Source organism: Leishmania martiniquensis, chromosome 36, assembly GCF_017916325.1.
Source record: "Leishmania martiniquensis isolate LSCM1 chromosome 36, whole genome shotgun sequence".
NCBI lineage: Eukaryota > Euglenozoa > Kinetoplastea > Trypanosomatida > Trypanosomatidae > Leishmania > Leishmania martiniquensis.
Genome location: NC_090171.1, coordinates 2,412,737 through 2,436,829, shown reverse-complemented (window position 1 = coordinate 2,436,829; position 24,093 = coordinate 2,412,737). Strand labels below are relative to the sequence as shown.

The 24,093-nt window shown below is 57.4% G+C and overlaps 3 protein-coding genes across 3 annotated transcripts; all 3 read left to right on the top strand.

The window, feature by feature from the left end:
* Positions 1-12,396: 12,396 nt before the first annotated feature.
* Positions 12,397-13,431, top strand: LSCM1_00664 (uncharacterized protein; the record flags this gene model as incomplete). Its single annotated transcript, XM_067318307.1, has 1 exon — positions 12,397-13,431. The coding sequence occupies one exon, from the start codon at positions 12,397-12,399 to the stop codon at positions 13,429-13,431; it is 1,035 nt and encodes a 344-aa protein (XP_067174412.1).
* Positions 13,432-16,816: 3,385 nt separating this feature from the next.
* On the top strand, positions 16,817-17,710 carry LSCM1_00663 (uncharacterized protein; the record flags this gene model as incomplete). Its single annotated transcript, XM_067318306.1, has 1 exon — positions 16,817-17,710. The coding sequence occupies one exon, from the start codon at positions 16,817-16,819 to the stop codon at positions 17,708-17,710; it is 894 nt and encodes a 297-aa protein (XP_067174411.1).
* A 4,014-nt stretch (positions 17,711-21,724) lies between these two features.
* On the top strand, positions 21,725-23,944 carry LSCM1_00662 (uncharacterized protein; the record flags this gene model as incomplete). Its single annotated transcript, XM_067318305.1, has 1 exon — positions 21,725-23,944. The coding sequence occupies one exon, from the start codon at positions 21,725-21,727 to the stop codon at positions 23,942-23,944; it is 2,220 nt and encodes a 739-aa protein (XP_067174410.1).
* Between the last annotated feature and the right edge of the window lie 149 nt (positions 23,945-24,093).

Genomic DNA, 24,093 nt, shown 5'->3' with positions numbered 1-24,093 from the left:
GGCGGCGTGCACCGGTGCGCGTCTGTCCGTTTCCCCCGTGCATCCATTACCTGTCCCCTTCACGCATCCCCCCGGCTGCTTTTCTCCTCGCCCCCTCACACGCCCGCGCAGTAACGCTTTCACTGCCCTGCCGCTTTCTCAGCCACTAAGACAAAGCGAACATTTTCGTTCTGAAACTCTCATTTGCCGTTGCTGCCGCCGCCCCGCTGTCGGACGCTGCGCCCGCTTCTCGTGCATCCGACCCATCGAGGGCCTTCACGGGAATCATGAACGACAAGGCCGGGGTGAACGAGCGCCGCTCCGACTCCGTGTCGGACAAGGAGCCGACCCGCGATGATGTCAAGAAGGACAACCTGAAAGACGAAGAGGATGCTCCGCCGTTCATGACGGCGAGCAATGCCAGGGTCATACTCGTACAAGCGATCGGGGGCTGCCTGAACGGCTACTCGATCGGCTTTGTAGGCGTTTACGCAACGCTGTTTGGCTACAGTACGAACTGCGCGAGTTTCAGCCAGGAGAGAGGCTGCACGACTGTGCCCAACGCCGACTGCAAGTGGTACCCGGAAGCGACTGGGGAGAGCTACTGTGGCTGGCCCGAGGTCACGTGCCGCAAGGCGTATGCCTACACGAGTGCGGCGGAGATGCCAGCTGCGCTTGCCCGGTGCGAGGCCGACTCGCGGTGCCGGTGGTCATACAGTGCGCAGGAGTGCCAGAACCCGGCGGGCTTCTCGTCCGTGGAAAGTGGTATCTTTGCCGGCTCGATGATTGCCGGCTGCCTGATCGGCTCCGTCTTTGCTGGCCCGCTTGCGTCGACGATCGGCGCGAAGCTTTCGTTCCTGCTCGTTGGTCTCGTGGGCGTTGTGTCGTCCGTGATGTACCACGTGTCGTGCGCGGAGAACGAGTTCTGGGTGCTGGTTGTCGGCCGCTTCGTGATTGGTCTCTTCATGGGCGTGATCGGTGTCGCGTGCCCTGTGTACACCGATCAGAACGCGCACCCGAAGTGGAAGCGCACGATTGGTGTGATGTTCCAGGTGTTCACGACGCTGGGCATCTTCATGGCTGCGCTGATGGGCCTTGCGCTCGGCCAAAGCATTCGGTTTGACCGTGACAAGGACCAGATGGTGATGGCGCGCATGCAGGGCGTGTGTGCGTTCTCGACCCTGTTCAGTCTACTGACGATCGTGCTTGGTATTGTGATGAAGGAATCGCGTGCGAAGTTCGGTGACGGCGAGGAGGGCAGCACTGCGCTGAACCCGAACGAGTACAGCTACGTCGAGATGATCCCGCGCCTGCTGATGGGCTGCGTGATGGCCGGCACGCTGCAGCTGACCGGCATCAACGCTGTGATGAACTACGCGCCGACGATCATGGGCAGCCTTGGACTGGCCCCGCTGGTGGGGAACTTTGTTGTGATGCTGTGGAACTTCGTGACGACGCTTGCGTCGATTCCGCTCTCATACGTGTTCACGATGCGCCAGCTGTTTCTGTTCGGCTCGATCTTCACGTCGTGCATGTGCCTGTTCATGTGCGGCATCCCTGTGTACCCTGGTGTGAGCAAGAAGCCGGAGGTGAAGAACGGTGTGGCCATCACGGGCATTCTGCTCTTCATTCTCGGCTTCGAGGTATGCGTGGGCCCGTGCTACTACGTACTGACGCAGGACATGTTCCCGCCGTCGTTCCGCCCGCGCGGCGCGTCTTTCACGCAGGTGGCCCAGTTCGTCTTCAACCTGATCATCAACGTGTGCTACCCGATCGCGACGGAGTCCATCTCTGGCGGCCCGTCTGGCAACCAGGACAAGGGCCAGGCCGTTGCCTTCATCTTCTTTGGTTGCCTAGGCCTCATCTGCTTTGTAATTCAGGTCTTCTTCCTGCACCCGTGGGACGAGGAGCGCGATGGCAAGAGGAAGGCGGCTGCTCCGGCTATCGGGAAGAAGGAGCTGAGCGAGGAGACGATCGGCAACATGGCCGGGTAAGCCGACCGCGTGCGAGAGTGCACTGATCTTTCCGGCTGCTCTTCTATCCCTGTCGAGGGTCTCGTGCCCGTGGGAAGGTGTGCGTTGGCGAGCGGTGGTGATTCGGACTCCGCTGCCCTCGGCCACGCCTCCAGGGAGCGCCGCATAATGCAGACACATGTGGTGGCTGCTTTGCTGTATGGAGGTTGCGGGAGCGGGTTCCCGAACTCGGGCTTCCCCGCGTGCCATTACGTATATGTAAGCAAATACTGTAGCGTCGCGCCGCTCTCTGCATCTCGGATGTGGTCAGCGCTTGCGAGCTGGGGAGAAGGGATAGGGGAGCTCGCTGTCCTCTGGGATCGGGCACTCTTGTGCCGTGTTGGAGTGTGCCTCCCCTCTTGTGCGCCTGTCTTTCTCAATTGCACTCGCCAGACGCTTCGTCCTGCTCCGCGCGCTAGATGGGCTGCACGCTCTGTGATGAGGCGTAGGACGACACCGCCCCACGCACCAGAGCCATGTGCCCTCCCCAACCTGCTTCAGCTCCTTTACCTTTTTGGTTAAAAAACACAAAAACGTTCTTTTGATAACGTAAATTCCCCTTCCCCTCTCCCCCTCTCCTTCTTTTGGTAGTATCTGTCTGTGTGTGTGTGTGTGTCACGTGTCGCCGAGAGTACATGTGTGGGGCTTACCTCGCTACTGCCCATACAGGTGACTTGCGGGCCTTTTTCACGCTTTATTTTCCCTTGTTGTCGAGATTGCGCCCGCTCCGCATTCTCTCCTTCCTTTACCCGTGAGCGCCGCCCGCTCAGTCGCGTATGCATTATGCAGGGGGTGGCGCGCGTCGCGCACGCTATGTGTCCTGCGACCGGCACTGACGGTGCTGGGGGACGCGAGGTGCATTGTGAGTGGGCGAGGCGGTGCGCTACGGGCACAGAGGGGGGCGGCATTCACACGCTGAAAAGCGGTATCTTCTCTTTTCTCTTTTGTTGCGTGCGCAGGGGTGCGGCGCGTGCGGAGGATAGCGATGCCGGTGCAAGCCAGCCAGCTACGCTGCACGCGGATGCCGGCGTATGCCCTGCCGCGCTGTGAGGGGAGTGTGTGAGCGTAAAGGATGGAGAGCAGCTCTTTTCCACTCCGTCAAAAGTGCATGCCTATGCATATTCCTTCCTCCCTCTGTGCGCATTTCTCTTGCCGCCTTCGCGGGTGACCTGCGGTGGCCACATGGCAGACCCCTGAAGTGCTGTAGAGTGTGGCACTGACCCTCTCACACTTCACAGGTGTGGATGATGTGTAGGAGTCGATTTGGCGCTCCACTTCTTTCCTCACCCCTTCGGCTGCCACTGCCACTGTGCCACCTGGGAAGTCGCGGGGAGGCGAATAGGTGCATTTCTTTTCTTTCTGATTGTCCCTAGATGTAAATGGGCGCTCATAGTAGCTGTGAGTATCCACGACGCGCCCCCTCCTCCTTATGCGTGAGTTGATGCGGCGCGCTCTGCCGACCTGTCGGTGTGGCGCGTTCGAAAAACAGGCGCGTCGCGCTGCGTCCGCGTTGCCGGGTATGACAGCGCAATTGAGATGCTGAACTGTAGGGCGGCGTGCACCGGTGCGCGTCTGTCCGTTTCCCCCGTGCATCCATTACCTGTCCCCTTCACGCATCCCCCCGGCTGCTTTTCTCCTCGCCCCCTCACACGCCCGCGCAGTAACGCTTTCACTGCCCTGCCGCTTTCTCAGCCACTAAGACAAAGCGAACATTTTCGTTCTGAAACTCTCATTTGCCGTTGCTGCCGCCGCCCCGCTGTCGGACGCTGCGCCCGCTTCTCGTGCATCCGACCCATCGAGGGCCTTCACGGGAATCATGAACGACAAGGCCGGGGTGAACGAGCGCCGCTCCGACTCCGTGTCGGACAAGGAGCCGACCCGCGATGATGTCAAGAAGGAGGTATCTGCCCTTCACGAGGAAAGTGTACCACTTTTCACATTGGGGAATATTCGTGTGATGATGGTGCAGGCGATCGGGGGCTGCCTGAACGGCTACTCGATCGGCTTTGTAGGCGTTTACGCAACGCTGTTTGGCTACAGTACGAACTGCGCGAGTTTCAGCCAGGAGAGAGGCTGCACGACTGTGCCCAACGCCGACTGCAAGTGGTACCCGGAAGCGACTGGGGAGAGCTACTGTGGCTGGCCCGAGGTCACGTGCCGCAAGGCGTATGCCTACACGAGTGCGGCGGAGATGCCAGCTGCGCTTGCCCGGTGCGAGGCCGACTCGCGGTGCCGGTGGTCATACAGTGCGCAGGAGTGCCAGAACCCGGCGGGCTTCTCGTCCGTGGAAAGTGGTATCTTTGCCGGCTCGATGATTGCCGGCTGCCTGATCGGCTCCGTCTTTGCTGGCCCGCTTGCGTCGACGATCGGCGCGAAGCTTTCGTTCCTGCTCGTTGGTCTCGTGGGCGTTGTGTCGTCCGTGATGTACCACGTGTCGTGCGCGGAGAACGAGTTCTGGGTGCTGGTTGTCGGCCGCTTCGTGATTGGTCTCTTCATGGGCGTCATTAATGTCGCGTGCCCTGTGTACACCGATCAGAACGCGCACCCGAAGTGGAAGCGCACGATTGGTGTGATGTTCCAGGTGTTCACGACGCTGGGCATCTTCATGGCTGCGCTGATGGGCCTTGCGCTCGGCCAAAGCATTCGGTTTGACCGTGACAAGGACCAGATGGTGATGGCGCGCATGCAGGGCGTGTGTGCGTTCATGACGCTACTTAGCTTACTGACGATCGTGCTTGGTATTGTGATGAAGGAATCGCGTGCGAAGTTCGGTGACGGCGAGGAGGGCAGCACTGCGCTGAACCCGAACGAGTACAGCTACGTCGAGATGATCCCGCGCCTGCTGATGGGCTGCGTGATGGCCGGCACGCTGCAGCTGACCGGCATCAACGCTGTGATGAACTACGCGCCGACGATCATGGGCAGCCTTGGACTGGCCCCGCTGGTGGGGAACTTTGTTGTGATGCTGTGGAACTTCGTGACGACGCTTGCGTCGATTCCGCTCTCATACGTGTTCACGATGCGCCAGCTGTTTCTGTTCGGCTCGATCTTCATGTCGTGCATGTGCCTGTTCATGTGCGGCATCCCTGTGTACCCTGGTGTGAGCAAGAAGCCGGAGGTGAAGAACGGTGTGGCCATCACGGGCATTCTGCTCTTCATTCTCGGCTTCGAGGTATGCGTGGGCCCGTGCTACTACGTACTGACGCAGGACATGTTCCCGCCGTCGTTCCGCCCGCGCGGCGCGTCTTTCACGCAGGTGGCCCAGTTCGTCTTCAACCTGATCATCAACGTGTGCTACCCGATCGCGACGGAGTCCATCTCTGGCGGCCCGTCTGGCAACCAGGACAAGGGCCAGGCCGTTGCCTTCATCTTCTTTGGTTGCCTAGGCCTCATCTGCTTTGTAATTCAGGTCTTCTTCCTGCACCCGTGGGACGAGGAGCGCGATGGCAAGAGGAAGGCGGCTGCTCCGGCTATCGGGAAGAAGGAGCTGAGCGAGGAGACGATCGGCAATTGAGCTACTGTGCTGTGTAGAGAGGAGGTGTTGTGTATCAATTACTTCACTTGCGGTTGGCGACGGAAATGGCCTCGCTAAAGTTGCTTTCGCTGCGGCTCTTTATTCTGCAGGACTAGCATGTGTTTGCGTTTTTTCAGTGGAAGTGCCTTCGTTCGTGTGGGATGTGAGCTTCTCTCATTTGTTGTTTTTTTTATTTGTAGAATTGTTTTGTGCCGAGGGGCCCATGGGCCCTGTTGCCAGCAGAAGCGGAGCCCCGTTAGTTGTCTCAAGCGTCATTGCCTGTTGTGATTCCGTTTCTCAGCAGATGTGCTGACGAGAAGAAAAAATGCATGTGCAACACGAGCGAAGGCAAGAGGGATGAGGGAGCCGCGGAGGGCACCTGCGCACTGCAGCGGTTTCCTGCTATGTGAAGTACGTTTATCCCATTTTTTTGCGCAGGGAAGCTGCTTCGAGCATATGAGCGCGGCGGCTAAATTGAAGGCGAAAGGCTGACGTTTGCTGTTTGTTGTTGTACGCTCGGGACCACTGCTTTCTTTTCGTTGCGTATTCATGGACGCTAGGTCTCCGTCTGATAGCTTGCATTATACACATATATATATATAGCCTGTGAAGTCAGGGACGCTGGTGCTCCATCCGAGAGCGCTGCGCGGTTGCCTGCGAGGGTGATGGCGAGCGATAGTTTTGCCCCATTCTTATGTCCGGCGTGCTGGCGACGGCGGCGAAGGAGGGCTGAATGCGGTCTCCTCTGCGTTTTTCTACTCTCTTTTGGTACCGCTGCAGCGCATGAACGCAAAGACGCTGGGGTTTTTATTTCCCATATCTCACTCCCAGGGAATCGCCAGGGCATAACAGTCAGTCCAAGTCGGCCGCCCCTGCGCGAGGCTCTCTCTTCAGTTTTACCTTCTTCGAATACAGAGCCCGGCGCTTGCATATACCTATACACACGCACTTATGCACGTATAAACGTATAGGTGTGCTCAAGAGGGAGGGGGAGGAGGGGTGGGTGAAAAGAGCATCGGGAGCGGGGTGGCGATGGGGCTTTTGTGCTGTCGTATGCTCGGCGGCTCGTCGCTGTCTTTTGTGTCGCGACTTTGCGCTTTTCATTTTATATCCACTACACATCTGCTCACTGGGTCTCCCTTTCAAGTGGATGTGCCTGATGCTGTCGTGTGGTTTCTTCCCCGCCTCCCTCACTTGCCCTATCCGTCTCTCACGTGCGCTGCCGGCTTGCCCCTTGGGGGCGCTGCTTGTCTCTTTTTCAACGTACTTGTATGCATATGCGTTTAAAAGGGTGTCGGGGGGGGAGTGGTGCGGTGACAGGCGCGCTCCTTTGTGCCGGGTGCACTCCTGAAAGGAAAGAGTGGATGCACACGCAGCTCACAGGCGAGTGTGCATTTACTCTTTATTCAGGGCCAGTGCTTTACCACACTGGTAATTGGTACCTCGGTGAGGCAGTCGTGCACGGTTTACTGAAAAGGGCCTCTCTGCAACTCCGTCTTTTTTTCGCGTCCCAATGCTTGAAAGTTCTGAGTGCCCTGCCCGCGCATCTGCCTTGTGGAAGCGGTGCGTCCCTCCTCCTCTCGGACGTGCCCCCCTCCCCCAAAACATCTGAGAAGCCTAAAAGAAGTTCCATTCGCACCAAACAACAAAAATCACAGCGTTCGCGCCTATGGTTTCTTTTTGCTAATCATAAGTGCCTTTTTTTTCATGTCTCGGCTTGGCACATGCGGGTGTGTGTGCTTTTCATTTCTTCCTCCTCACAGAGTACCGAATCGGCTTACTGCGCGGCCGAGAGTGTGCGCTGACTGCCCTTCTCCATTGATCTTTTCGGGTCCGTCAACGTTGTGTGTGGCGGCCAAATGTATTTTATCGACTTCAGTGCGGCCCTCAAGCTTAAACTAAGGGAGGGCGCTGCAGCGCGAAAGTGCTCTTCACTCCTCCGCTTCATTCCAACCATCCATGCCGCCTGCGCCCCCCAAGACGCTTGCTTTGATCTTTGTGTGTCGCTTCTCGCCGCGTATTTCGTCTGTTCGTTGCATATGTTTGTGCCTATGCAGTGCTCCTCTTCCATTTGTTTCTCTACCGAACACGCACACGCACTCGTCTCGCTACGCATATAGTGACGTTCTTTTCACCTCTGCTGAATTCGCCCTCCCCCCGCCCTCTTCTCCTGTTCGTTCTCTTTTTGTGCCTTTCCGATTTCATTTGCCTTTTCCCTGGGCTCATTCCTTTGGCCCCGTCTCCTCCGCGTCGCCATTACGCCTCTCTCCTCTCATTGCGCCACACGCGTATGCGCGACACTTCTTTTCCAGCCCGTCTCTCTTTCCGATATCGCCTTCTTCGGCGGTCCGCTCCGCATTGCCTTTCCTCCCACTTCGGAGGGCGTTGTGACTGCCCCCCCTCCTGCATCTAAATTGGTGGCTGTATCGAGGCGGCCTCTGCGCTCCTATTTTCCTTTCTGTTTAGCTGCCCTCCTCCTCTGGCCTCTGTACTGGTGCGCATACGAGTGCTGGTATACGTGTGCGACGGTTCGACCGAGGAGTCACTCGCCCCCTTTCTCTTCCCTTCCAGACGCTGAAGACGAGACTGTTGCTCTGCATGCTTATCTGTTCATCAAATCACTGGCTGCGTCTCGTCAGACTCTGTGCTGTCGAAGGAGCAGCGAAGCGACGGAGGGGTAAGGACGGAGAGCGCGGAGATTTGCCCGATGGTGTGTGCACGTACCCCCGCAAGCGTAGAGCACCATAGCGAGAACAAGTAGTGTGCGAAAGGGGGGGCGCCGAAGCGGAAAGAAAATATAAACGGGTGTGAAAGACCGGATTCGGCGACCTGCATCATACAGGCACTGACGGAAAGCCATAAGGAAAGAGAGAGAGCCTTAAATAGAGGTCGCTGACCGCCGTCTTATTGTGTGTGTATGTTGCGTTTGCCTTGCCTAGTACCACTCCGACGCTCCACTTTCGCGAGCGCATCTCTCCCTCTGTCTCTCTCTCTTTCTCTTCGTTGCGTGTTAGCGCGCAAGAGAGTCGCCCGCGCCACACAACACCGACGGATATCTTTACATATTGACGTACGTTTTGGCGGGATAGATTTGGGAATCTTTATTGAGTTCATTTCTTTTAGTTTGCTGCTGATGTTGTCGCGCACATCTACCAGCGACGACGCCTCTGTGTGTGTCTGCATGTGTTTTCGTCCCGCACCCCTCCCCCTCCCTTTTCAAGGTCTCATCCTTCTGTGCTTCGCTTACACCTCCACGCTCATCTCTGTATAGGTGTGTCGATATACATGTGCACAGGAAGTGGGAATGTATAGCAGGGACGTCACGCTGCGTTGGGTCTCAACTAGCCTCCCCCTGCCCTCCCACCATCTCCCTCTTTTTTTTTTCAGCTTTGTGCCCTTCACCTCTCTCGCTCATCCGAGCCCCTCTTGGTAGGCGAGTTGGCAGCGGCGCAGGGGGGCATCGCCCAAAGAGAAGCGCCACTCATCCATACAGTGCGCGCACACACACACATACACGTACAGGGAGAGGTGAGAGACGAAGAGAAGAAATAAATGGAAAAGGTGAGAGAGACAGAAAGGGGTGAGAAATCGAAAGGGAGGAAAAATGAATAGAGGAACAGCACGGCAAGACGAACAGTCTTCTCCGTCCATTGCAAGAAAGCAAGTGGTGTCTCTGCGGTAATGGAGTAGGTGGGCGGATGGCGGCGAATGCACAACAACAAAAAAGGCTTGCCACGCGCGGCAAGAAGGTTCCGACGATCCACACGCACCCAAGCGATCGCCCCCTTTCTGAGGCAGAGAAGAGCATGCGAATAGGCGAACCAAAGCAGGAAACAGATTCGCTGCACTCGATGCTACCGAAGAGGCAGTGGTTAAGAAGGAACAGGGATGCCTCGCAGGGGTCCGCCTCAGCCCCCCCTCCCCTCCTCCAACTGGCGCATATGTGACGCGTTCTGAACAAAGAAAAAGTACGTTATCAATAAAATCCTTGTGGTATGAAGACAGTAGAGATTACCAGCAACAAAACGCAGCGTATTGAAAACGACCTCAACCACGGGCACAGAGAGCTGGCTCTGCCGACTGTGCACTTACCCCTCTCTCCCCTTTTTTGTTCTTGTGCTTCACGTGACGTGTGAGTCTACCTTTTTTTTTTGCTACGTATTTGCTTCTTCGTTGCATTCGGTTTCTTTTTTCTTTTGTTTCGGTTTTCATGTGAGCGCCTTTTTCAATCCCCTCCCACATGGAGGCCTCGAACGCGAACTAAAAAAAACAGCAGGTTAAGGGAAGAGACATCACGGCACTCCTCTTGACTTCTCTCTTCGATTCTCTGCTGCAGGAATGTTGTACGAGGGCCTACTTTCGTGTTTTTTTCGTTGCACAGTTCTTCGTCGTGCGCGAAAGTGTTGTGCGCGTGCTCCTTCTCCTGTCCTTTCGCACAATCCACACATTCCCCTGTTCGCCGCACATGTGAGCATAATGCTTTTCTTCACCGGCGGCGTCGAAGAGCAGCAGCGATCACGATGCAGGGCAAGGGAGGAAAAGAATGGGTGCTCGGTGACGCGCAAAGGCTGTATGATGACATGCGCACAAAGTTTGGAGATACTCGCCAAAGGTCCTGAAGAACACATGCTTCGACACGCACTCTTCTCTTCATGCCCCTTTCACCCCCCGTCCCTCGCGCAATGCTTTACTCTTCATCACCCCTGCTGAGCTGCGGCTCGAATAGGATCTTCTCGGTGCTCTTTCGCACCTTTTTCGCTCTTTTCCTTCTGCTTCTGGTCTCTCTTCCCTGTTTGTGTGTGCCCACTTTTTTTTTTCGCTCCGCCCGTCGGTTCCCATGGACGCTCGTTTCCGGCGTTCGGTAGCCGCTCTGGTCGATGCCTGAACGTCGGCTCCGTTGCTATTTCGCGCTTTGCGGTGTTTCTTTCTCCTTGCATCTACTTTCATTTATTTTTCTGTTATCCTTCCTGTTCTTTGGTACGACGCGGCATCCTTCTCCTCGCGGCCTCCTCCTCTCCCCCTCTTTTTCTTTTTTTTTTCTTCGTCTGTTTCCCCATTTGATTTATGACTTCTCCTTGTGGAGGCTATCACGGCGTCATGGACAGCATAAAGGATTGAACCCTAACCGCAGAAGTGAGCGCCGGACTACCTCGTCGATCAACGTTACATGACTCCGAAGTGCATGCTTGGTTTCCTGGGCTTCCACAAAGCGCCTGATCGATAGTGGTGGGGCGGGCACAGCACTTCTTCCGTGCACCTACGTGAGCCCGCACGGCGAGTGCGGGCACCTATGTGCGGCACAGAGGAGGCGGGGGCACTCTGCGGCAGATGGAAAGCCGCTCGCGAGAGGGGATCGCAGTGATCACGTGATCTCCGCAAGAGGTGCACCAACTTATCCTCTTTTGACCGCTTCTGCAACGGGTCCGCGGTGGGCGTGACCGTGTGAGAAGAGAGCAGGGGTGAAGGGGAACGAAACAGCGGTGGCACTGGCTCTCACTGTTGGCGCCGCTGTTTTTCACTCCCCCCTCGCATGGGAACGCTGTGCTCGTTGCGCAAGAACCTGCACGCGTCCTTCGCTGCCCCTCTCTCCTTCGGTGCCTGCTCGTTTTCTTGGCCCGCTCGCCACTGCACCTCCTCATGCCCAACGCCTCCGCATCCCTGCCTCCTCATTACACGTCTCTCTATACGCACTCGAATCCCATTTCTTCTCCACGCGGCTGCGCTGTCGTCCCCTCCTACCGCGACGGCGCACATTTGCGCCTATCGGGCCTCTCGTCTCCCGACGCGCTCCTCATCTACAATACATGCACCCGCGTTACGCGCTACATGTGATGGCTCTGTGCATGATGGCCACCCACTCATCTTCTCTGGCGTCGCATAGGGAGAAGAACACACGAACACATCCCTCTCCAACACTGTTTTCCACACGCAGGACGAAAAAAAAATCATTCAGCATAAAAGGCACACATCGACGAACTCACAGTACATCATCAACATACAGTAAGCCAGCGAGGCTCGTTGTGGTTGCCGCTGCCGTCGCGCAGGCCACGCCAGCCGCGCCCCCCCCCAGACGTTCATACGCGCGTGCCGCATAGGCTTGTATGCCATCTTATTTTATATTTTGCCATTGTGGAAGCCCCTCGCCTTTACGCTGTTTTCTTTGAGAATTTTTTAAGCGTGTTTTTCTCTATTGACGCCTACACGCGCCGCCCACAGTCACCTTTCTTCCTGCCCCGCCGTCCTCTGCCATTCTCCGCCTCCGCGGCCGTTTTCCTCTTCGACGGGCCTCGCTTGCGGGCGGCTGCTTTCCTCACCTGCTCGCTCACGGTGGCCGCTCTCGTAGTGCTGGCAGCCTTCGTGCTTTTTTTCGGAGAGTGCGCGTGCGCGTTGCCGCCGACGAAGCTCCCACTCCATCCACTGCGGCTTTTTTCTTTTGGCTTTCTCTTCTCCATCTCGAGAAGGTCGCGAGTGTCGCCTTGCTGTCCGTGGCACGGTATCTTCCTGGAACGAAGAGGCCATCGCTGCAGGCACCCCCTCGCCCGACAGACAAGCCTGAAAAGAAAAATTGTGTAGGAAGTCCCAGGCTACCATAGCGCTAGACCGGATAAGGGCGACAATATCGCAACAAGGGCTGCATCGGTGTCGATCCTGCACGCGCTGCGGCATCCACCGCTCGCGTGACAGCGAAAACATTGTAAAAGACGGCACCGGCCCTGCCACGCCAGCGTGGCGCACGGGTCTCTTCAATACTGAAGGGGCCTTTCACACCACCGACGTTCCTTCTTTTCTTCTCTCAGGGTCGCCAGGGCTGGCGTGCGGTCGGGGACACGAACACAGGAAATACATCAAACGTAGAAGAACCCCTCCCCCTCTCCCCCCGAAAAAAAAGCAATGGGCGTAGACTATTACAAAGTGCTCGGCGTCAGCCGGAACGCCACGCCAACTGAGATCAAGAAGGCGTACCACCAACTCGCGCTGAAGTACCACCCAGACAAGAACACGGACAATCGTGAAAAGGCGGAGCGCAAATTCAAAGAAGTGAGTGAGGCGTACGACGTCCTGAGCGACGAGAAGAAGAAGAAGATTTACGACCTCTATGGTGAGGAGGGCTTGAAGGGCGGAATACCGGAGGATGGTGGTGCCGGTATGGGGGGTGCAGGCATGCACTCCGGTCGCATGGGTGGCATGCCTGGCGGCTTTCACGGGGCCACGTACCACTTCTCCACCACAGACGCTTTCAACATCTTTAATCAGTTCTTCGGCTCTTCTGACCCTTTTGCCGGTGGAGAGCCGTTTGGAGGCGGCGGCCCCGGTCTCCATCGCGTTTTCCGAGGCTATGGCGGGCCCGACGGATTCGCCACAGGATTTGGCACCCCACAGTCCTCTCCACTGAGTGAAGTGCCGCCGATGGAGTACACGTTTGCATGCACGCTGGAGGAAATCTACACGGGCTGCACAAAGAAGTTCAACGTTTCTCGAAGCATGCCATCTGGATCGGAGAAGAAAATGTTCGAGGTGAAGGTGCTTCCGGGATACAAGAAGGGCACAAAGATTCGCTTCGAGCACGAGGGCGGGCGGGTTGAGGGGTACCCTCCAAATGTACTCGCAGACATGGTCTTCATCTTGGACGAGCGGCCACACCCACGGTTTGAGCGACACAACGCCGATCTCCATACGACCTTGCACATCAATCTCAAACAAGCGCTGCTTGGCAGCACCGTCTTCGTGAAAGGCATCGACGGCAAGACAATATCCCTGCCTCTTAACGGTGTCAGCAAGAATGGTCGAAAGCTGCGAGTGTCGGGCGCCGGCTTGCCTGATCGAAAGACGAACCGAAATGGGGACTTGTACGTATCCATTGCTGTGGACTTTCCTGAGTCGCTGACAGATGAAACGAAGCGCCTGATCGAGCAGTGCCGATTTTAGTGTGGTCGCGGGATGCTTGTGTGCGTGTTAACCTGAAGAGAGGAAGCGAGCGGCGGTGAGTCAGACCGCAAGCGGGTCCGGTGACTTCTGGCGCCTGCTCATCGGTCTGCGCTTTTCGTTGACGCCCTCGCAACCGCGGCCCCCACCCTTCGTCCTCTACACCCGCCACAGACGACATTTCATCAGCCAGCCGCGTACAGTCGTGGGCACGGGCCTTTTTTTTTTTGCGGGCGCGACCGACGGTCGATGAAGGGTGCCCCACCGTCTTCTCGCGAGCACCCACAAGCTTTCAGGAACCGCCCCCCTCCCTTCTCCCCTCCTCTGTCATTTTTTGCGTGTTTTCTCTATGCTATCGCGATCGAAAGTTGCAGAGGGGGGAAGAGGGGCGCGGTAACACCGAACCGCAACAGCAGCAGCATCAACAAAAAGAGGGCACACGCCTTCAATCTGTCTTTTTCTTCCTTTGTCGTTTTGTGTATCTCAGTCTTGCCTCCCTTCTCCCTCCCCCCTCGTCCTCTTTTCGCCCTTCTCTCGTCTATCCGTGCGGGCGTTACGGCAGACAAAGCAGTGGGGAACCAAATGAAAGCCAAAAGCGTGTCAATCGCCGTGGAGGAACAAGGCGAGTGGAAGGCTGCATTAGCAACACGGCGGGGTGCATCCCTCCTTCTAATGCTCTTCCCTCCCCCTCCGCCTCCCAAGAAAAATAAAATCAACATCCTCTTGGCTACATGGCCCAAGACAGCCTCCTCATGGCCGTCGTCATTGCTCTCACTGACGTCACTTGTGCAGCGAGAATGAACGTCTTGCGCACCACACATATGCCATCCTCCGCCTCTTCCCTCCCCCTCTCATTCTCGTATTTTCGAGGGTGCGTGTGTGATCCCTCAGACCCCACAAGAAGCACCCATTTGGAACCGTCAACGAGTTGCGCGGCTCTGTGCCTTTCTCAGCCACTCTGCCGGGCCACTCCACACCTGCTCTCTCCTCCTCTGCCGTTTTCCCCTCACCTTCGCCGACTTGTGGATGGTAGCCAGTCGAACTCGCAGGGCCTACTGACCACGATTCGGCAAAGCAACTTAGGTCATGTCTTCTTGACCGGTGACTCACCGAACCTTACACCACCGCCCCTCAGTGTTACCATGTGTGCATGCGGGAAACTGAGGCAGCTGCGTCTGAAGCGGCATCAGCTTGCTGTGGGCCTATGAGGAGTGCAGGCAATGGTGCTGGCGCTGGATGTGCGGAAGACCTCGAGGACGCTTGCGGGGCTGGAGGCGCATATATCCGGCCGCCCTCTCGCGTTCTCTTTATCGCGACGTTTTTTGGCGTGCTTGCCACTGCCATGGTCCCCCGTGATGGACATGGGACTCGCTTCCTCTGGTTTGCTGCTCCAACCGTGTGCGCTGCCGCACAGGATTTCTCCGTTGACCATGCGCCGTATTTTTTTTTACCTTTCCGTTTCGATTTGCTTCCTCGCGCGCGGTGCTCTGCTGCTTCCATTGTCGCCGCTGCGCACTCAGTTGCGCCTCTGTACTCATTGCTTCACATTGCTGAGATCAGTATACCTTCCTCCGCTGTCCTTCCGTCTTCTTGGGCTGCGCAGTCGCGGAAATGTTGACGGAAGCCGCCGATGACGCACCGAGAACTTTGACCCGCGGCAACCGGCGCTCCGAGATGGGGTGGCGCTTCCAAGTAGATGGGCATGCTATATACACACGCTGGCACGTACTGCGTTGGCCCTGCTTTCGCTCGAGCAGCATGTGCGGGTTTTTACACGTACGCCTGCGCGATCCCGCGCGGCCCCCTTCCTCCCCTTCCCCCCCCCACACACACGCGCACACAGCAAAAAAAAACGAGTCAAACGAACAACGCGCGGGATTGCGAAAATGCGCCGCATTCCACGTGCCTCTTTCCACTCGACTCTTGCTGTTGGCGTGCAAGTGTGGCCGGCACCCTGCGTCGCTACTCTAAGGGACTGTACTGCGATGTGCTATCTGTCACACATTGCCTGCTTCGAGGCTGCCTGTCATGCGGCGGAGAAGCAACCTCTTGGTGAGTTGTGTGCCACAGGTGTCGCACACCTAATTCATCTCTCTTCACTTTCACTTGCTTGCACTCCTCCTTTTTCTGCTGCCTTTTTTGTTTCTCCCTCGCCACACTTGTGGTGGGTGGCCAAGGTGCAGTGCCTCTACAGGTACATGTTGCTTCACGTGTCGCGCACAAGTACATCTTTTAAGCCCTTTTCCTCTCCCCCTTTTTCGGTGTGCTGGGAGCGCTCATCCTTCACGTGTGCTTTGCCTTTGCTACAAAGGACTGGGCTGGTGGCGACGTGGCTTTGCCACTGACCATAGGGGCTGTCCGAGTCACGCAGACGAAGCCGGGCATCCTTACTGGACGCTGCTGCGCATCGACAGTTTCCTCGTGCGCCCGCATCGCTTTTTCGTCGTCGAGTGGCCGTTGCCTGAGGAACCGCGCTAGCGAATGTGTGCATCGAGGGACCGCTCCCTCCCCTTGTGTTGGCTCATCGGCATTGCTGACGCTCACCTCACCTCCTTTTAGACCCCTGGAACTCGATCACGTAATCGAGGAGGAGAAATTGCAACGCTTTCCTCGCGCTTTGTGGGGACATATGGGAGGCACCTCTGCTCTCGCGAATAACTTCCTCTTTTATTGCCTCTCTGGATACGTCGGGTGCGGGCACCACCTCTTTGTACTCCTCCCTGGCGCCGCCGTGCATTCGCAGTCCTTTTTCCACTCCTCTTGGATTGGCGGAGAAGGTGTGCGACGGCGTGCCTACGGGTATTCAGCCTCCTGTTGCTTTTTTCCGTTGTTGTTCGCCTCTTTTGTGTTGAGACGTGGATCCTGGTGGTGCGCTTCATTGCATGCCTAAAAAGTTGGTTGCCGCCGCATCGGCTCTTCTTCGCGGACGAGAAATACTCGTAGTCTTTCGGTTTCGTGTTGATGCGCCGAAGCGCGCAGATCGACTACACTGACTGTCGTACCTCACCCCCACCTCGCTTGGCTGTTTCACACACACGTCCATACACACGCACATAAATATATATATATATAATTTCTTTTCGTCTGTGTGGTTTCGCGTCACTACCCCTCCCCCCTCTCTCCCCTCACTTCGTCAGCCTCGTCTGTTCAACGTGTGTCCCAGCGAGCATTTTTCACGCGTACAGAGATACGTCAGCCAGCCACCGCGGACGAGCCGCCCAGCCCTCTCTTTTCCTCTTCACCTGCTGCGTGGGCGTGTCTGCTGCGCCGCTCCATTACACCGTTATACGCCCGACGGTAAGACAAACGCACCCCTATTCCCCTCTCCCCTAAATAGCGCCTTTGGTCTTCGTGAAGCCTCAGGAAACATTTGTGCAGGAGCGTAGCCATGCTGGACGAAGACGAAAGCATTAAAGTCATCGTAGTCGGTGATGGCAATGTGGGCAAGACGTGTATGCTGCGTCGCTTTGTGAAGGGTGACTTCATCGAGCAGTACCGCAAAACCATCGGTGCTGAGTTTATGGAGAAGGACGTCTTCATCCGGTCCACCAACACAACAGTAAAGCTCATGCTCTGGGACACTGCAGGTCAGGAAGTGTTCAACGCTCTAACGCAGGCCTACTACCGCGGCGCCGCTGCCGCCATTCTTGCGTTTAGCACTGTCGATCGCGACAGTTTCATGAGCATTGCGGGGTGGAAGCAGCGAGTCGAGTCCGTGTGTGGCCCCATTACGATGGTCTTGTGCCAGACCAAGTTCGACCTTTCCCACGAGGCCGTCATTACGCCTACAGAGGCGGAGAAGTTAGCCAACCAGCTTGAGGCGCCGCTGTTCCGCGTGTCCACCAAGGATGACTTTAACGTGACGCAGCTGTTCGAGTTCACAGCGCAGCGGTGCATGGAGAGCGCTGCGCTGGACGCAGGGGACGAAGAGAAAGAGGAGGAAGCACCGAAGACGGATCTCGTTGGTGAGGGGGAGGAGCCGACGGCAGAAGCGTCAGCCACAGCCGCGCCTTTTGTGACCACGCAGAAGCGAAATGATCCTAGCAAAGCAGCCACACAAGCGCGTAGCGCAGCGGCCGCGTCTCCCTCTCTCCTCGCACACGAGACGCCCAAAACGGGAAGCGTTGGCGGTCTCAAAGAGGCCTCCAGGCCTCCAACCAGGCTAAAGAACGGGGACAACAGGGAAAGAGGGTTGTCTGGCGCCAAGAACAAAGTAACGCTGAGGGAGTCGTCGCAGCAGGGGCACCATAAGAAAAAGCGCCTCAGATGCTCCCTTTACTAGAGTGATTTCTGCATCCTTTTTGTTTTCGTGTTTTCACTGCTGGCGTCTTCCATCATGAGCCCTTCCCTCTTCTGTTTTGTTTTGTTGTTCTCTACCTCAGGGCTGGAAAGCCGAGCACGTTGCCTCGTAAAAAAAGGGGGAGGAGGACCGCGATGCCGCACAAAAATGCGTCTCGTCTCTTGCCGCTTCCACGCACGCGGCCACTTTCACTGAGAGCGCTGCCGTCGTCTGTGCGGCGAGTCTTCCCCCCTCACTCCCTCCCTGCGCTGTTCCGTTGTTGATGCTTCCGCCCGCCACGGACTGCTGCTCTTTTCTCGCTGCTGCTTCTCTGCGTCGTTATTTTTTTCCTTGCTTCGTACGTGGATTCGTCTCTCCGTTGCCGCTTGCTTCCCCTACGGCACAGCGGCACCAGTTCAATGTCGCTCGTTTTCGAAACAGCTGCCGGGCCCCCTCCCAGCGCTGGTTCGTGGCGATTAGGCTCCCGATCCGACTTTGAGCTCGTTGTCCTGGCCACAACAAGCAGGCGATTCGGCATAAAAGAGCACACACTCTTCGAGGCTATCGTGCTCCTTGCAGACCTCTTATTGCGCAAATGTGGCTCTTGCTGGGCGTGCTGCCCTTCCCCATGGGGCATCTGCCTCGGCCCCTCAACGCCGTCGGCATACCAACAGGCTGTGAGCTCTCTTTCCGCACCGGCGCGCACCTATGTGGGGGCGGTTCCGGCGGATGCACCCACGCCTGCCAAAGGCGTGCGTATAAAGAGGGGGGTGTTGTGCCTCTGCCGCCCCCGGCGCATAGGAGTCTCCCACCTGTGAAAGCGCACGCGGGCAGACCACCGGCACACTCCCCCGCTGAGATCGGCGGGGACGGCAGATGGGGACAACGATTCCCACAGGCATGCATGCCGTCTCCAAACAGACGGCAGGAGGCCAACGCGCGAGCACGGTGTGCAGGCGGCACCAAGCATATCTGGCACTGTGTGCCGCACCCACACAGGGCATTCGGCGGGAAGGAGGAGCATGAGTGGAGGTCGGAAAGAGCGCGAAAGCATGCATACTCATCAGTGCCGAGTTGTGCCTGTGTGTGTGTGTGCGACACGCACAGCATCTCGCCCACTCCCGATCGCGTGGGCTGATGCTGCACGGATGCCGGTCGCATGGCGCGCGCACCCGCGGGCGCCCCATCGAGTCCTCCACGCTCCCGTGTGGGGAGTCGCCACACCATATGATGCAGCTCCTCGGCCTGAAGCGACAGGGGAGGAGTGCGCGGCATGCGGGTCGCGCGGACAGCCTCGGAGAGCGCTGACCTGGGGCTGACCGACGTCCTGCTCGAGCTCATCCGGCATGCGCCTCGGCCACCTTCCACTGCCCGCACGGCGCACCCCGCTGTTTCCTGCACGCGAGCAGGACGCTGGTCGCCGCCCACCTGGTTGCAGGCGGGCACGCCACCCCGGCCGCTCTGCAGCCGCTCGCGCAGCGCGCATCGACAAAGAAAGGACGGCGGACACGAAGGGCCGGCGAGACGCATCACCCGACTCGGCAGCCGCCAGTCTTTCCACGACATAAGGAGACCCGCCTTATTGCGACGGAAGCACTGTTCGAGCTACAGACGACAGCCAGCGTCTGCGGACTTGTTTGGCGAGCGGGAGACGTAGACAGCGAAAAGAGAGGAGCAGCGACCACCAGCAAAAGTCTGTGGATGTTGGGTTGGCGGGACGGGACGAAGGCGTCTCTCTTGTGTGTGTGTGTGTAAATGTACCCTCTTTCTTCTCTTTGGAGCTTCCTTATCTCCCGTGTGCGTTTTTTTTCTTGCCTGTTTCCTCTCCCTTTCTGTGCTGGGGCTTGCGTCTCGCACGCGGGTCAGAACTGTTATCGCCGTTTTTCTTGATTTCTGCTTGCTGTGACCGGCGCCCATTTCCTTTTTTTTTTAGTGGGATCTCGTCTGCTGTCATGCGCGCATCGCGCCCTTTTTCCCCCTCATGTGCTGCTGTGCGGATCGCCTCCTCCTCCTACTTTCACCTTCGCTTGTTGGATTTAGTTGCATGCAAGTCTCCCCTCTGCACGTAAGAGTGCGTGCATCTCTTGCGCCGTTTGCCAGTACACACATACACATACACACACACACTATAAAAGGGAGGCGCAACGGAAGAAATAAGTCCATTCTAGCGCTTCATCCCCCTTTCTCCAGAGACCTTTACACACTTTTTTCGCGGACCGCCTGACTCTCGTGGCCCCTCACCCCGCCGCCTCCTCCTCCCTCTCTGTGCTCTGCCCCTTTGTTGCTCGTATGGGCTCTCAATGACTGTATTGTTGTTGAGCATCTCGTGCTCGGCCTCTCTCACATCCAACTGGTCGATTCTCTTGTATGAAGGCATATGTGTGTGTGCGTATGCTTGTGTGTGTGTGTGTGCAAAGACATATATATATATATATATATATTTGGGCGTGTGTGTGTGTGATTATGTGCTGGCGAAGGTGCGCCAAAAGTGGCCTCAAACGCACACGCGTCTAGTCATCTGGAGATCACGATACACGCAGCACGAGCCGAACAGGGAAGAGGAGGAACGAGTGGAAATTTAAGGAGGAATGCGCACCTTACGACCGTCGCGGTGAGGGTACACGAATGGGCGAATGGTGTGGAGGAGCGTCGCCAAGAAGTGCTGCTGTTTATACCATTCTGTGCTGGTGTGTCCAGCACCGAAGAGAGGTACTGCAAGCAGTGAGGGGCGTCATGTACGTCTCGTTATGCCAATGCCTTCCTCCGCTCCCTGAGTGGCTCGTTACTCTTTGGGAAGTGCGGTCTCGGTTGTGTACGTTGTGTGCGTAGGCGCTTGCGTCTGCGTGCATCGGTGCCGATCGCCATCTGTTCCCCAAAGGCCTGTGCCCGCAAAATGGCTGACGGCTGCTCGCCTCAACGAGTTTGGTCTTTTCTCACCCCAACGCTTCTCGCTCTTTTCTCCTTTCATCAGCGCTGTCGCGTAGCCTGGCGCGGGGCTTAAGCGACGCATAGAACGGCGTGCCTCGGTAACCACTGCTTTGCCACTCCGCTGATATTTTCACAGAGCTTCCGAACGTCTTGGCGGACTGGCGCTCCTCTCACTCCCTTCTCTCTCACACACACGCACACACACACAGGAACACACCTAGGCGCAAGGCCGTGAGACTGGCCGCGAAAAAAGACTGAAAGGCACTCCTGTCCTTTTTTCGTGCACTACCAGTATAACAGAGCCTACGCAGGCCCGCTGCCCCTCGCGTAAGGCAAAAATTGATATTCGCCGCCTTCCAGAGAGAGAGGCGGTGGCTGTCACGCGCCCGCTCGCCGACGTTCACGGTCTCCACGTATGACGAAGCGGGCACTTTCACACGCACCTTCGCGATCTCTTCTCTCCGGTGAACAGACGCGGGCAAGAGCGGCTTCGCCTCCCTGACACGGCGTTTTTTTCTTTTCTTTTCTTCTCTCTTTGTGAAGGAGAAAAAAACACAACAAATCAGCCGCCGCCTTTTTTTTGTATGTGTGTGTGTGCGCTCTCCTTCATTTTGAACCGCACCAGGAACACGAACAAAAAAAGGTATCCGTTTCGCGTAATTTGATCAGCTTCTCGCCTGCCTTCTCCTACGTATTTGCCCGTCTCCCTGCGTCGATCTTTCTCTCTCTCTACCACACAAGTCCATCACGCGCACACACAAAGCGGTACATTGACCTTCCTGTCTGTATTTTTTTTCTGTGCTTCGGCGCGTGTGTACGTGTGAGTTTGCATATATATATATATATTTATATATCTTTTTCTCTCTAAGCATTGCTGCTTCCTCTTCCTGTTTTTTTTTATATATAATTTGAACCTATTTTTTTTATCGTCGTTGCTCCCTTTTCTCTGCGCCTCTGCGGCGTGCCTTTACTCTTCTGCTTCCCTCTCTCTTTCGACCGGGTAGCGATACTGACCCCTACTGCGCCCACCCTACCCCCTCTTTTCTGGGCCGCTCTTGCTGCGGAGGTCTTGTGGTCTCCTTGTCGATCATGTCCTTTCTGCATTACGTGCAATCGCTGTGGGAGGCCTCTCCTTCTTTCTCGGGCCGCCCTCCGAGAGGCGGAAATGGCGCGTCCGCGCAGCAGCTGGGCAGCGGAGTGTGGCCTCTCTCCGCTCAGGTGCAGGAGGAGATGAAGATGGGCATACGCTACAACATGAAGGTTGTACTGCGCGGCGCCCGCGCGACTGGGAAGAGCACTTTGATGGCGCGCCTGAGTGGACACCCGTTGCCGGCGCGGTACACCCCCTCTACCGAGCTCATCGCTTCCACCATGCGCCTGCAAGGGGAGCATTGCGCCACACACGAGGGCACAAAGGTAGATGTCTGGGAGGTGGTCGAGGAGTGTCGCCAGCGACTCGCCGCGTCCTCGTCGGCGAGCGCAGGCACAAAAATGCCGATTCAAATCCCGACAGCGCAGCTGCACGAGGCCTTGCGTGTGGCAACCGATGCGCGGCAACTCGACGTGTACGCTGGATGCGAACTTGTCATCTTCATGATCGACCCTCGTCAGCGCAGCTCGTGGGAGTACGCAAAGCAGGAAACTTTTCGTGTGCCACCCACTACCTGCATCCTGTACGCTTTAAATTTCTGCGATGTGGGGCCGTTTACTGCTGCGAGCGGGGCGGTCGCACTGGATGAGGTGGATTCGTGGTGCAATCGGGTGCGTCGAGCCACCACAAGCTTCCTGTATCGCATGCTAGAGGGTCGCCAGGCGCCAGCTGAATTCTCGGTGCGCCCCATGACGGCGGTGCTCAGCGCTCAGACAGGCGCAGGGATGCTAGGGGTAATGCGAGCTCTGCACGTGGCAAGCACACTGGTGCGCATCGCAGCAGAGGAGGTGCGAGCGCAGCAACTCTTTACGCTCTTAGCGCGTCAGCAGGCCGTGCCGATTGTTGGCGGCGACTCTTCGCATCCCCGGCCAGCTGAAGCCGCGTCGGCGGAAGGCGACTGTGCTGAGCAAGCGCAGATGCCCGTAAAGATGCCGCCTAGTGGCGAGCTCCGAGCTGCGCAGCGCACTCCAACCCCACCACCTCCGATGTTTGATGCTTCCGCCGAATCTGCATCGAGGGCAGCAGCGCGCAATTCAGTGAGAGATGCTGCGCAGGCGTCACCCCATTTAGCTGTGCCGATCGCTGCGGTGAAAAGGCGCACAACGCCAGGGCTACAGACAGACTCTGGAGGCCTACGAATGCAGCACCGATCTAGCACTCTCGTGGCAGCTGCTGGCGGTGAACGTGGCTGCGTAGAGGAGGATGGAAAAATTGCTAATGCGCATCAAACTTCGCTCATCCGCCCTATGAGCGACGCGGAGGCTATGAGAATCTTCCTGGGCGGCAGCGACACTGGCGCATCGGGAAAATCGTCGTCTCGCTCGTCCTCATCCCGCTCCGCATCGGTCGCGGCGTATAGTGGCGACGGGGTGGCGGCAAAGCGTCGTACGGTCGCGCATCCGCTCGACGCTCCCAGCGCGGCGTTGCCAGCCGTCCACCCAGGGCCTGAAAGACAGGCACGAAACGACTTGGCCGCTGCCAGTGCCGACACAAACAGCTCGGAAGCGACGCCTCCTCCGCTGTTGGAGCAGCCACATTTTTCCCTGCCTGCCCCCCAGTCTGTGCGACTGCTAACCGAGGAAATGGCGTGCTGCTTGGTGGCTAATATGGTGCACGACGTCAGTGTCCCTGCTGACAACTTCTTCGCTGCGGAGGAAGCGGAAGGGGAAGACGAATCGTCTGGCGCACCTTCAGTGAGCAATCCTGCCACACCAACCTCAGCTGCGCCGCCGTCTGGAGCCTCTGGGAGGCGCAACGTCCGAATGCTGACCACGCAACGTGTCGTGCAGAGGGAAAGCATGCCCGTCTCTGCTACAGCTGCGGCACTGAATGATGCGTTTCACGCAGACGTGTCGACTATCCTTGCGCAGATGACGGCCGCTCTCACGGCAGACCAGCCGACCGCCACTTCGGAGCGTTTGTATGACGATGCGATGACGCGACGCGTTACCAAGCCAGACTCGGCACTGGAGGGGATGCTGTCGGCAAGGAGAAAGAAAAAGCCACGGCACTTGGATTCCGGCAACTCGGAGGCTCGTGGGCATCACCGCCACCACCGGAAGACTCCCCCCAATGGGGTGAACGGGCATTCGGCGGCCACCGCTGGTGAAGCGACGGAGGGGGAGGACAACGGAAGTTTTGACTTAGTTTTCGTGTAGGCACACGACAGTTGTGATGGGCGCGATAATCGAGAAGGCGAAGAGGGTGAAGGGGGAGGGGAGGAGGCGACGTGCAGTGAAAGCGTCACTGGCAGCTTTCGTAGACGAAGTGTTCGCCGAAGCTCCCGGTACGCTTCCTCTTTTTCGTC